Source organism: Eumetopias jubatus, unplaced genomic scaffold, assembly GCF_037043125.1.
Source record: "Eumetopias jubatus isolate StellerSeaLion01/CBP00866 unplaced genomic scaffold, mEumJub1_p1.0 scaffold_13, whole genome shotgun sequence".
Classification (NCBI taxonomy): Eukaryota; Metazoa; Chordata; class Mammalia; order Carnivora; family Otariidae; genus Eumetopias; species Eumetopias jubatus.
In genome coordinates, this window is record NW_028274819.1 from 92,749,055 (window position 1) to 92,761,805 (window position 12,751).

General features: G+C 41.4%; 1 protein-coding gene across 1 annotated transcript in view; it reads right to left on the minus strand.

Moving 5' to 3' along the window:
* Positions 1–7,973, minus strand: part of STT3A (STT3 oligosaccharyltransferase complex catalytic subunit A) — a 29,821-nt gene extending 21,848 nt beyond the window's left edge. Inside the window, exons 1-5 of the mRNA XM_028125914.2 lie at positions 7,897–7,973; positions 5,506–5,632; positions 4,181–4,241; positions 637–758; positions 130–275 (exon numbers count right to left, since the gene is read on the minus strand). Of these exons, the coding sequence (XP_027981715.1) occupies positions 130–275; positions 637–758; positions 4,181–4,241; positions 5,506–5,593 (417 nt within the window). The 5' untranslated portion in view covers positions 5,594–5,632; positions 7,897–7,973. The remainder of the gene's footprint in view (positions 1–129; positions 276–636; positions 759–4,180; positions 4,242–5,505; positions 5,633–7,896) is intronic.
* Positions 7,974–12,751: the final 4,778 nt, after the last annotated feature.

Genomic DNA, 12,751 nt, shown 5'->3' on the forward strand with positions numbered 1-12,751 from the left:
AGCCTAGCCAAAGCTGTCTTTAGTCTCTGGCTCCCTGCCCTTCTGAGGCTCTCAATCCCCTACCCTTTAGCATCTGCTGGAGAGGTTCAACAACATTCATTCCCAAGCCTATCACCCCAAATCCTTCACCTTGAGCTCTTTGGTAAGGTGGTATGTGACGATGGTGGTGAAGGAAGAGAAGAGAGGGGCCAGGAACACACAGACATTCCGAATGTCGATGGTGATGTGGAAAAAATGGAGTACATGGTAGATTGCAGCAGACGTGATCATTAAGCCTGTAATAGGAAGAAGAAACCCCATTAGGTTATCTTAGTAAGACAAGAACTTAAGGGAAAGAGAAAGAGAAAATCAAAGTATCAATAAAGTGATAACACAACTCCTAAAAAACCACCATAAATACTAACACCTTGCAACTGTGCTAGGCCTATAAATTCGAGAATTTATGAAAATCCACCCATCCCCATCTCCCATATATATTCTCCTGTATATATAAGATCCATTTTTAGGGATCTGTAATCAGAATGAAGTTACAATTGTCACAAAATAAAGATATTAGAAATAAGAGAAACTGTTCCTTATTGTAGAATGCCTGATTTCTCTTAAAAAATTAAAAAAAAAAAATCCTGTTCCTCTCACCTGGATAAATTGTTCCTCCAATGATTCGTCCCAAAGGGTACCAGGCCCGGTCATCAAACCAGTTATGGAATTTATAAAATCCCTCTTCAGCCAGGAACCGGGTAGTCCGATAATTAAAGTACCTGTGGCAAGAAGGAAATGATCTGTGTCTCCTCCTCTTCATACTCACATAGTGGTACCAATTTGCAGAGAATTTTGTTCCTCAGGTTTCATAATTGAGGAACTTACCCTTACTCCAATAAAAATCAATTCGGTACCAAAAATTAGGCCAAGTATGAAAATCATTTTATATTACCCTAAGTCTGCTCATTTCTAGCTCCATGTTTGTCTCAACTAAAGCACTGCTTCTCTAAGAAGAAAATGCAACTGGAGCCTAACTCAAGCAGGATACTTTACCAGCCTGGCAATTAGTAGGCATTAGCACCAGAGAATTCAAGCACCAAACATAAACAGCTGAGATGTAGGCACCAATAAATTTGGCCCTTTCCAAGAAACAGGAACATAAAAAAGAACATTTTGATACCACATAGGAGGACACAAAGATAACTTCAAGTGATGAGCATCTCTAAAGATGTTGGTATAACACCTATACACCTTACAATTTTTTTAATCAACTCAGCAACACAAACTTCTTATTGAGTGTTTAAACTTAGAAGTCCTACTCATGTTATTTAAAATAGTTCTGGATGCCACCTACATAATAGCATAAAAATATAAATTACATAAAAATATTTGAGGGGTGCCTGTCTGGCTCAGTTGATAGAGCATGTGACTCATGATCTCAGAGTTGTAAGTTTGAGCCCCACATTGGGTGTAGAGATTACTTAAAAATAAGATCTTCAAAAAAATATTTGATACAAATTCCTGGAGTTATAGAGGGAAGGACACAATTCTTTAGGTCCAAGGTATGTAACCTCTTAAGTTTCTTATTTTAAAAGAAGAGAAAATGACAATTAAAAAAGTTAAAAATAAAAATAAGAATGACCAACAGACATATGAAAAGATGGTCAACATCACTCATCATCAGGGAAGTGCAAATCAAAACCACAATGAGGTATCACCTTACACCTGTCAGAATGGCTAAAATCAAAAAGACAAGACATAACAAGTATTGGTGAGGATGTGGAGAAAAAGGAACCCTCATGCACTGCTGGTGGGAATGTAAATTGGTACAACCACTGTGGAAAACAATACAGAGGTTCCTCCAAAAATTAAAAACAGAGGGCGCCTGGGTGGCTCAGTTGTTAAGCATCTGCCTTCGGCTCAGGACATGATCCCAGGGTCCTGGGATCGAATCCCACATCGGGCTCCCTGCTTAGCGGGAAGCCTGCTTCTCCCACTCCCCCTGCTTGCGTTCTCTCTCTCTGTCGAAAAATTAAAAAGATAATAAAATCAAAAAAAAAATTTAAAACAGAAATACTATATGATCTAGTAATTCCTCTACTGAGAATTTACCTGAAGAAAATGAAAACACTAACTTAAAAAGATATATGATATATATAAAAAATATATATAATTTAAAAGCACCCATATGTTTACTGCAGCATTACCTACAGTAGCCAAGATACAGAAGCAACCTAAGAGTCCACTGATAGAAGAATGGATAAGGATGATGTGGTATATACACACACACAAATATATACACACACATATATATATATATATATATATATATATATATATATATATATATATATATATACGATGGAATATTACACAACCATAAAAAAGATGAGATCATGCCATTTGCAGCAACATGGAAAGACCTAGAGTATTATGCTAAAAGAAAGTCAGACTGAGAAAGACAAATACCATATGATTTCACAATAATAAACAAAAAGCAGAATCAGACCTGTAAAAACAGAACGAACTGCTGGTTACCACAGGGGCAGAGGCTGAGGGGATGGGCTAAATGGATGAAAAAGCATGGGAGGCACAGGCTTCCAATTATGGAATGAATAAGTCACGGGAATAAAAGGCACAGCATAAGGAATATAGTCCTAACATTGTATGGTGACAGATGATAGCTACATTTGTGCTGAACACACCATAGTGTATAAAACTTGTCCAATCGCTACGTTGTACCCCTGAAACTAATGTAACACTGTGTACCAACTACATTCAAATAAAAATTTAATTAAAAAAGTAAAAACGAATAAGAAAAAAAGGAAAAATATAAATAAATAAAAGGAATTTTTAATTACTAAAGGTAATGATGACTAACCACCTTTCCTGCCCATCCCTCTAACCCTATTTCCTTCTTGGTCAGTCAAGTTTTAGCAGCTGAAGTAAGCAGAAGTAGCAGATGGCAGAAATCTCTATCCTTCTGTTTGTTGCTAATGAATGTTATTTTGGTAACTGTCAGAGAAACACAGGAATGAGGGTAGCAGGCAGTCGACATGTATGAGAACTATGTCCTTCACCTACGGGCAGGCAGGGCAAGGCAGAGGATGTATAAATTAGTGGGAAGAGGTCTGGACTGGGGTCACAACCCAGGCATCAGTTTCCTGCTCCACAAAAGAAAGCATCAAATCACAAGATCTTTACAGTTCCTTCTAGGTCTATGGCCACAGAGCAGACTGTCTCATTTACCCTGACCATCTTGCCTCAATGTTTGTCATCTAGAGAATCTGAGAAAAAGCCTTAACAGACTGGTGATCAAGAAACAAAAGGATACGTTTTCTCATTCATGAGAAAAAAATATAAATTGATCTGAGAGGCCCCAAAGAATATATTTGTGTGCCTCCAAAGTGCTTTCAAATACCTACACAAAATAACAAATTTGCAAATCAACTTTTGAATCAATGCTCCATAAGCTAAAATATGTTATTTTTAAAATATTAATGACACTTAAAGAATCTATGATTCTGGCTTTCCAAATTTTTAATTAGGCCTGAACTTTAGGCAATACAACATAGTGACTCTAGTGTCTAGAGGTGGACAAACCTAGATTCAAATCTTGGCTCCTCCAAACATGTAACCTTCAATAACCTCTCCTAGCCTCAGTCTCATTTACATAAAGGAGAAAATAGCACCTCCATCTCATAGGGTTGTAAGGATTTAGAGATAACCTGTAAAACAGTGCTTGAAACAAAATGAATACTCACCTAAAATCCCTAATCAAACTCATGGCTTTAAATTTTCCCCAATATCTTAGAACTTAGCCAACAGGCCCAATTTCTATCATATAAATTGTTAAACAAAAAGTCATAAATCTCAAGTTCATGATTTGTGATTTTCTTTTGAGCCTTAAACACAGACCAGGCCCCTTTCCCTCAATTTGTATCACTAACTGTGGACCAAGCTGAGTAGCCAGACTTCTCTTAGCGTAGCCAGATAATGAGTTTGGGATACTCACTTGGTTAATTCCAACAGAAATGTCTCAAAAGGAAGCAATTATCTCCTTTGGAAAACTTGAGGGTTTTTTGCCCTAAATATGTAGGAAGCACATCCCCATCACCAAGAGCTGATTAGAATTTGAAATTTGAAACCCATGAACCTGAAGCTTCCCAAAGCAAATAAAAGACCAAGCAAAAGTACTCACGGATCGAACTCATGGATGACACTTTCAAATCTCAGGACAGCAAAGAGACGAGTGGAGAACGCTGCGTAAACCAAAGTTAGTATTTTAATGGTAGTCTGCCATGAAAAATAATAGATTATAGTATCATAGAGACAATATTATCCAGCACAGAAGTCACAGGAAACGTAAAATGATCCCTAAATAGGGGTGCCTGGCTGGCTCAGTCGGTACAGCCTGTGACTCTTGATCTTGGGGTCATGAGTTGAATCCCATGTTGGGGGTAGAGTTTACTTAAAAAAAAAAAAAAAACCCTGGGGCGCCTGGGTGGCTCAGTTGTTAAGCGTCTGCCTTTGGCTCAGGTCATGATCCCAGGGTCCTGAGATCGAGCCCCACATCGGGTTCCCTGCTTGGCGGGAAGCCTGCTTCTCCCTCTCCCACTCCCCCTGCTTGTGTTCCCTCTCTCACTGTGTCTCTGTCAAATAAATAAATAAAATCTTAAAAAAAAAACAAACCGTGAATAAAGTATTTATCCATCTCTCCCACACAGAAGAAACAAAAACAAGTTCACTTTCCCTTGACAATGACACCTACACTTTCCACGTAGGTAGGACACATTTAACTACTTATTACCAAGGCCTGTAACAACGCATTCACCTATTAATACTGCACTCAACTTACATGATCACTTTTTTTATATGTTGACCTCCCCTTCCCACAACTAACCTTTACTTTGGAGCAAACTAAGAGATTATACTTATAACTCATCAAGAGCTAGAAAATCTAAAAAAACAGAATAAGTTCTGAAGAGATTTTCAGAAATACTAGAGTAGGCAACTAGACTGAAGACAATTGTCTTTTATAAAATTCAGTGTCCAAGGGTCCCCAGTATATCTTCCAGCCCTATGAGAAAACAGAATTAGCACAGCATGCTTCCCATTCTTTCTCAGATGATCTCTACCTGACTTTTATAATCCTGTGTTTCCTGTATTTTGTCTTCATAAAATTATACTATTAGACAACAGTAAAAAGAACACATCACAGGGCGCCTGGGTGGCTCAGTTGGTTAAGCGACTGCCTTCGGCTCAGGTCATGATCCTGGAGTCCCAGGATCGAGTCCCACATCGGGCTCCCTGCTCGGCGGGGAGTCTGCTTCTCCTCTGACCCTCTTCCCTCTCGTGCTCTCTATCTCTCATTCTCTCTCTCTCAAATAAATAAAATCTTAAAAAAAAAAAAAGAACACATCACAACCTACTGAAAAGAACAAGGCATCTAAGAAAGCCATTCTTGATCTTTTTTCAAGATTTTCTCCTTTCCATCCCCAAAGAGAGGTCCATGTGCACACTCACATAACACAGCAGCCATCGACAGAATGAGAAGCTTCAGAAGTGTGTCCTGCTTCTCATAGGACAACCGCAAAAATCCCAGCTTAGTCATCTTGACATCAATGGGTAGCAGCAGATGACACTCAAATGGCTGAAATGGAAAAGTCAACAGTGTAGGATATTAAACACTTCCAATTTATCTAATTAATTTTCATATTTTATGGTGGCAAAAAAGCCATAAAGGAGACAGGAGCTAATGAACACGCCAGAGAGGGTCAGAGCTAATACTAACACCCAAGCCTTGCCTGAGGTATGACTGACTGGCAAGGAAGTAGGCATAAGGCAGGTCTATGTGTCAAGACTCAAAAGGAGTGACTGGATTCTATCACCGTAATTCTGCTTCCTATTCCTTCACAGCTAACAAGTACATAATCGCTACTGGCAATAGCCTGATACAAAAGGAGTAAGGAGCAAACATGGGAAGAGAAAAAAGGTGGTTAGGGGAAGAGATGCAAAGAAAATAGGAAAGACTGGAAATAGAGAAAAAAAATAATTAAATGGAGAAAGAGAGCATTCTATTTTTTTTTTAAAGATTTTTATTTATTTATTTGACAGAGACATAGCGAGAGAGGGAACACAAGCAGGGGGAGTGAGAGAAGGAGAAGTAGGCTTCCTGCAGAGCAGGGAGCCCAATGCGGGGCTCGATCCCAGGACCCTGGGATCATGACCTGAGCCGAAGGCAGATGCTTAACAACTAAGCCACCCAGGTGCCCCAGAAAGAGAGCATTCTAGAAAAAAGCAGGAATGTATGGAAGAAAGCAGGAAATGAATATTAAGTACAGAGATGAAAGTAGAAATCAGAGAAATAAGTCATGACTGAATATGCCCAATTTATGGCCCTACATTTCAGCAGCAACTGACTGGCTACAAGCTTCTTTCTGTTCCAAATCCCAACGGGGTCAAAGGGTCAACTAAAGAGCATGACTGATCACTACTGCAGGTAGTGATGCACTCAAGAGGGAAAGATACACATATGTGTATCACTGCACTTTCAATCCCATATATCACACTGCAACTACTGCTCAGATCTACAGCCACTTCCAAATGCCCATCTCAAGACGTGTCTGTAATTGACAATGCTGATTTAAGCCACTGATCTCAGAGACAGCTCATGCAACTAGATGAAAATCTGAAGGGAAAAGAAAATAAATTATTCCTACTGAAGCAAGAAAAGCTTAGGGAAGAAAAAAAATACTAGATTAAAACAAAATGCTGAAGGAAGGAGGTTAGCTATTTCTGTTTAAGACAGTGCTGCCTCCTTAAACCATAAGCTGATCAAGGGCCAAATGATAAAGAATATAGTAACAAAGGATATGCAACATTGTTCAAGACTGCAGGGGGAAAAAAGGAACCTGCATCCCTCCCAATCTTTTCCTCACTATTACTGGAGGAAACGAGGGGAAAAAATAACACCGGACTAGGTGGAAGGCATTAAGAAGCACACATTCCTAGCCCCAACATCTTTTCCACAATTAGCTGTCCCAGAGGGGCAGTTTTACGTGTGTTTTTAAATTACAACCCCAAAATTTTACCCTCTCTTGCAATCAAAAATAAACACCTAACCCTAGGAAGTCAATAATCCTGCCACACCCCACAGGTTTGTATGTTTTTCTGGAATGCCTGAAACAGAAAAATGTTTACACCACTGAGTTGGTATGAGCCACATGCCTAGAAGAGTCAGCAGAAGAAATGAGAGCACCGGAACCTCTACTTGAAACCTGAGTACAGGAACTGGTAATTTAAGTCAGGACCTTAGGGAGTTTTCCTAGTGTGCTCTCTGGTCATTTGAGCACATCGCTAGAGCAAGTAAGGGCAAAGACACTTTCATACACTTAGCATCTGCTCTCCTCGACGGTGCCTGTGAGCCGTGGCATCCCAGTCCCACCCTCGTTCTAGTTCCCAAGACGGCGACCTCCCCAGCCCAGTTTGCCTACACACTTTCTCGCACCCTCTCACTCTTTTACTCCCCTCCACGCCCCTCTTCTGCTCACTCTAGCAGGTCCCAACTCCCTGCCTCCCACCTCACATAACTCCACACCTCCGACACTACCCATCGCGGGCACCCCACCACTCAGCGTCCTGAGCGCCTTCCTCTCCAGGACTAGTCCCAGGATCCGATCTTTCGCACACCCTCCTAGCCAAAGCGCACGCCCCATTGCGGACCTTCACGTCCTTCCATTCCGGGATGTCCCCACCCCACATCCCACGCCCCCTCCTCTGCAAGGCCCTAAACTCCGCTTCACACACCCCACCCGCCACCATTAGAGCCCCACCTCCTGCTCTTCGTTCAGCGCCACCAACAACCTGGGCTGCACCTGCAGCTAATTCTCAAGTTATAGCCTAAGGCCTTCTCACCTGGCCAGCGTTCCTCAGGAATCCGCTCCGCTGTCTCTGCCATCCGTTCAGCGGCGCACCCAACCCTGGCAGCTGCCTGGTCCGCCTCCTGGACCGCTCCCCATTGGCTGGCCCTGGTTCGTTACCACACTTCGAAAGAACGATAGGATTGCGGAACTGTCTGTCAGAGCCAAAGGCGTGGACAAAGCAGCGCTCGCACTTCTTAACTGGACAATACAGATGTCACTTAGCAGCCAGGAGGCGGGACTTCGTGCTCCCGCCGAGCTGTGATAGGCTTGCTCGTGAGAGCGAGAGCGCGGAAAGAACGTGCTCGGAGCAGTTTGGTTGAGAGCCGAGGAGTGACGTGTCGGTCTACGGACCGAGAAGGAGTCGCCGGGGTGAAGGTGTGGCGGATTTACCCCAGTCATGTGACCAGAAGCGGAAACTACGCGGAGCGATAAACTGAATCTACAAATCCCAAAAAGCCGTGCCGGGAGACTTCTCGTCTCAGTTTGGAAGAAAGTGCAGAAATTGACTGTTACCTAACATAAGGCTAAAGAAGAGGAGGGAAGATTCTTCTGCCTATTCTCGATGAAAACTCAAACGCTTTCTGGTTCGGACCGCTACATCTTGTACAAGATTTGTCTGAGAATTCGCTCAAGAGCTGTTTTTGACAATGCTCCCGTAAACTGCGATAGACGAGAGAGCCCTGCCACATTTCTGAGGCATATCCCCCCCTTTTTTTTTAAAGATTTTATTTATTCATTTGCGAGAGAGACAGAGAACAAGCAGGGGGAGAGGCAGAGGGAGAGGGAGAAGCAGATTCCCTGCTGAGCAAGGAGCCGGATACGGAACTCGATCCCAGGACCCTGGGATCATGACCTGGGCCGAAGGCAGACGCTTAACCGTCTGAGCCACCCAGGCGCCCTGCATAGTCCTTTCTTAAGCCCCGGACTTCGATAGCGAGCATGTCTAGGCCTAGAGAGATCGTGGGGGTTAAGCTGGCAGGGTCTGCGCTGCCTGACTAGTGAGAGTCAACCACTGCCGCAGAGGCAGCCCTTCCAAGCGGTAGATAGGCTTTATCTGGAGACCCAGCAGGCAGCCTTGCTGTGCCTGGTCAGCTCACCCCTTTTTAAGATATCTGCCAGTGAAAGCTGCCCTAACCACTTTCTCTCCCCCTTAGTCACACCCCCCTCCCCCCGCAAAAGAAATGCTGAGGGTAGGGAAGAGGGCGAAGGTCATCCAAATACATCGCCTCTCAAACACGCAAGTACACACACTCTCTCTCTCTCTCTCTCTCTCTCTCTCTCTCTCTCTCTCTCTCTGATGCTACTCTAAAGAAAATGGGAGCGTCGGTAACTGTTCAAAGTCAGTGCCAATGCCACTCGTTTATCTTACTATTTACGGTGCTATGAATGCAACCGACCAAACATGCTGAAAGCACATTTAAATCTGTGCTTCAAAATCAGTGCTTTTCACAATTCGCATGACCAGGTTTACCCTCGGACGTTATGATTCAACAGCTCTCGGCTTTTTTGTTTTGTTTTTACAATGCGTTCAGTGTTTTATTAACGCAAGGAAACTAAAGCGGAACCTAAAGGAATTGCGGAACTTCAAATAAATGCTTCTGCAAAACAGGAATTAGGGCGCTTTTTTTTTCCTGTCAAAAAAGAAAAAGGAATTTAAAATTAGATTCCTTTAAAGTTAAAAAAAAGATACTGTTTGAAGAACATAAGATCTTGGGTTTTCATTAATTTTTTAAAATAATTATTGAACGTGTTTCTTAAAGGGAATCTCTTAAGTTTCCAGGTGGTAAAACTAAGTCAACCTTTTCAAAAGTCAAAATATACTACCAAAGAACAAAGTTTAAAACTGAAGCTGATTTTTTAAAGATTGTATTTATTTATTTGACAGAGACAGAGAGAGAGAACACACAAGCAAGGGATGCTGCAGGAGAGGGAGAAGCAGGCTCCCCCCTAAGCAGGGAGCCTGTCCTGGGGCTCTATCCCAGGATCATGGGGTCATGACCTGAGCCAAAAGCAGACGCTTAACGGACTGAGCCACCCAGGCACCCCATTAAGCCAATTTTTAGGTGATTCATTACTACCAGTTGATAGGGAAAGTCTTATCTATAATTAAATAAAAGTCGGCACAGCAAAGTCATGGGGGAAATTATTGTGAACCCAGAGATTGTACATGAATTCAGCATATTAGTTAATCCTTCTCCTTCCTGCTTTATTGGACCAAAAGTTTTGAGTTGGTTCTTTCAGAAACACTATTTTTACTATTCCATGAATTGCTTAGAATAATGCTATTTTTGCTTGCTTTGTACGAGTCAGATCGTTCCTATGGAGCTCCTAGTGTTTCCCGAAGTGTTGACTTACCTCTTTTACATGCCTTCATCTCATCTGAGGCACACCAGAGTAACAGTATTTATTTTCTTCCTGAAGATCCTCTACCCAGAATCTACTTTTCCAAATGTGCTGCAAAGCGACATTATCAAGATTTCTTCTTAATGCATTTATTTCACTGTTTCGTGTTTGGTTGGGTGCTTTTTGTTTTAATTAGTCATCTATTTCTTGGATTTATTTTTCCCTTTGATAGATTTTTCATGTAACTTTTTCAGAAAAGCTGAATGGAAAGCAAACAATGCCTTTGTTTTACCCTTTATAACATAGCTAGAATTATGGGAACAAAATGGGGACCCACGCATCTCCTATACACATGACCACACAAAAAAGCATCCTTTTTAAGGCATTACAATTTTACCTTCTGTTATCTAGAGTTGTTCTTGAGAAGTCTAATGCCCATGTGAATCACAGTCCTTTGTAAGTAACCTGTTTTTCTCTCTGATAAATGACTTTTCCTTAGAGATCCCATCCAGGTGTGTTTTCCTTTCATTTTTGCTCTCATTTGCACCTTTACTCTCTGCGGGCCCTTTCTATCTGAAAACACCAATTTCATCATCGGTCCAGGAAGTTTTCTTTGGTTTTATTCCTGTCTCCATGTTCCCGTTCTCATTTCTGAAGGTGCAATTTAGATGAATGTCAGACCTCCTGATTCTTGGACATTTCCATGATTAACTTTTTTCCATATCTTGATCATTATATTCTGAGAAATTTCCTCAGTTTTATCTTGCAATTCTCTAATTTAGGCTCTTCAGGGTCACTTTTTTATATACTTTATCGTTTTTTTCTCATCATGATGTGTAGTCTTTAATCCCCTATCTCCCCCCAGCCCCTCACCCACCTCCTCTCTGGCAACCATGTTTGTTCTCTATAGTTAAGAGTCTGTTTCTTGGTTTGTCTTTTTTCTATGTTCATTTGTTTCTAAATTCCACATATGAGTAAGATCATATAGTATTTGTCTTTCTCTTATTTCACTTAGCATCGTATTCTCTAGCTCCATCCATGTCATTGCAAATGGCAAGATTTCATTCTTTTTGTGGCTGAATATCCCACTCTACGTATGTATATATATCCATTCACCTATCAAAGGACACCTGGGCTGCTTCCGAAGTTTGGCTAACGTAAATAATGCTGCAATAAACATTAGGGTGCATGCATCCCTTTGAATTAGTATTTTTGTATTTTTTTGGTAAATACCCAGTAGTGCAAATTACTGGATCACATAGGGTGGTTCTATTTTTACATTTTTTTGGGGAAATTCCATGCTGTTTTCCACAGTGGCTGCACCAGTTTGATTCCCACCAACAGTGCACAAGGGTTCCTTTTCTCCATCCTCACCAACACTTGTTTCTTGTGTTTATTTTAACCATTCTGACGAGTGTGAGGTGATATTTCATTGTAGTTTTGATTTGCATTTCCCTGATTATGATGTTGAACATCTTTCCATGTGTCTCTTGGCCATCTGTAGGTCTTCTTTGTAGAAATGTCTGCGCACATCTATCACTTTTATAAGCCATTACATTTACTTCCACAACTGTTTTAAGTTCCGAGAACTTTCCTATTCTGTCCCCTTTTCACAACAATATGTTCTTACTTTATGGATGCAATAGTTGCCCAAATTTCTATGAGTAGTTATTAGAATTTTTTTAAGATTTATTTGACAGAGACACAATGGGAAAGGGAACACAAGCAGGGGGGAGTGGAAGAGGGAGAAGCTTCCTGCCAAGCAAGGGAGCCCGATGCGGGGCTCTATCCCAGGACCCTGGGATCATGACCTGAGCTGAAGGCAGGCGCTTAACGACTGAGCCACCCAGGTGCCCCTAGAGTAGTTATTAGAATTTTTAAAGTTACTTTTTGTTCTGGAATTAAATTTCCTCCAGGGTCAGGTAGTATGTGTATTTAGGGAAAGCTCCAGAGATGATTCTGATGCTGATCCAGAACTACTTATGTAAAGCACTACAAAACATTTAAACTTGAAATCAGATGATGAGTACAAGAATAGGAGGCTGAATGTACAGCCTAACCTCTCACCCTGAGATTCCCTGAAATCCAATGTTTTATATCTGGCTTTGAGACCTGGGTAAAGTAGCAGCATTTGATCGTGTTATTTTTAAAAATTTGCTTTATCACTTGTCACTCTCCCTCACTGTGTTGTTAGGTCCAAGAGGACAGTAATCATCCTTCTGGTTCACCCTTGAATCCCCAGTGCTTTGCAAAGTGCCCAACAGATAAGGCACTTAAATGTTACATGATGAAGTCATCCATTCCCCACTTGATCCTTGACTGGCTCTATGGACTCACTTTAGGTCCATCCAAAATACCTCAGTGATGCATGGCTGTCATTGTTTAAAAGGCATGTTGCACTGACCTGAAGTCAGCTTCCTTTTAATTTCTGTGGGTCAGATAGCATAGGAGGAATATTAATAGGGAGGAGGAAAAGGTCTATTCCATTGTACTACTGAGCTGAT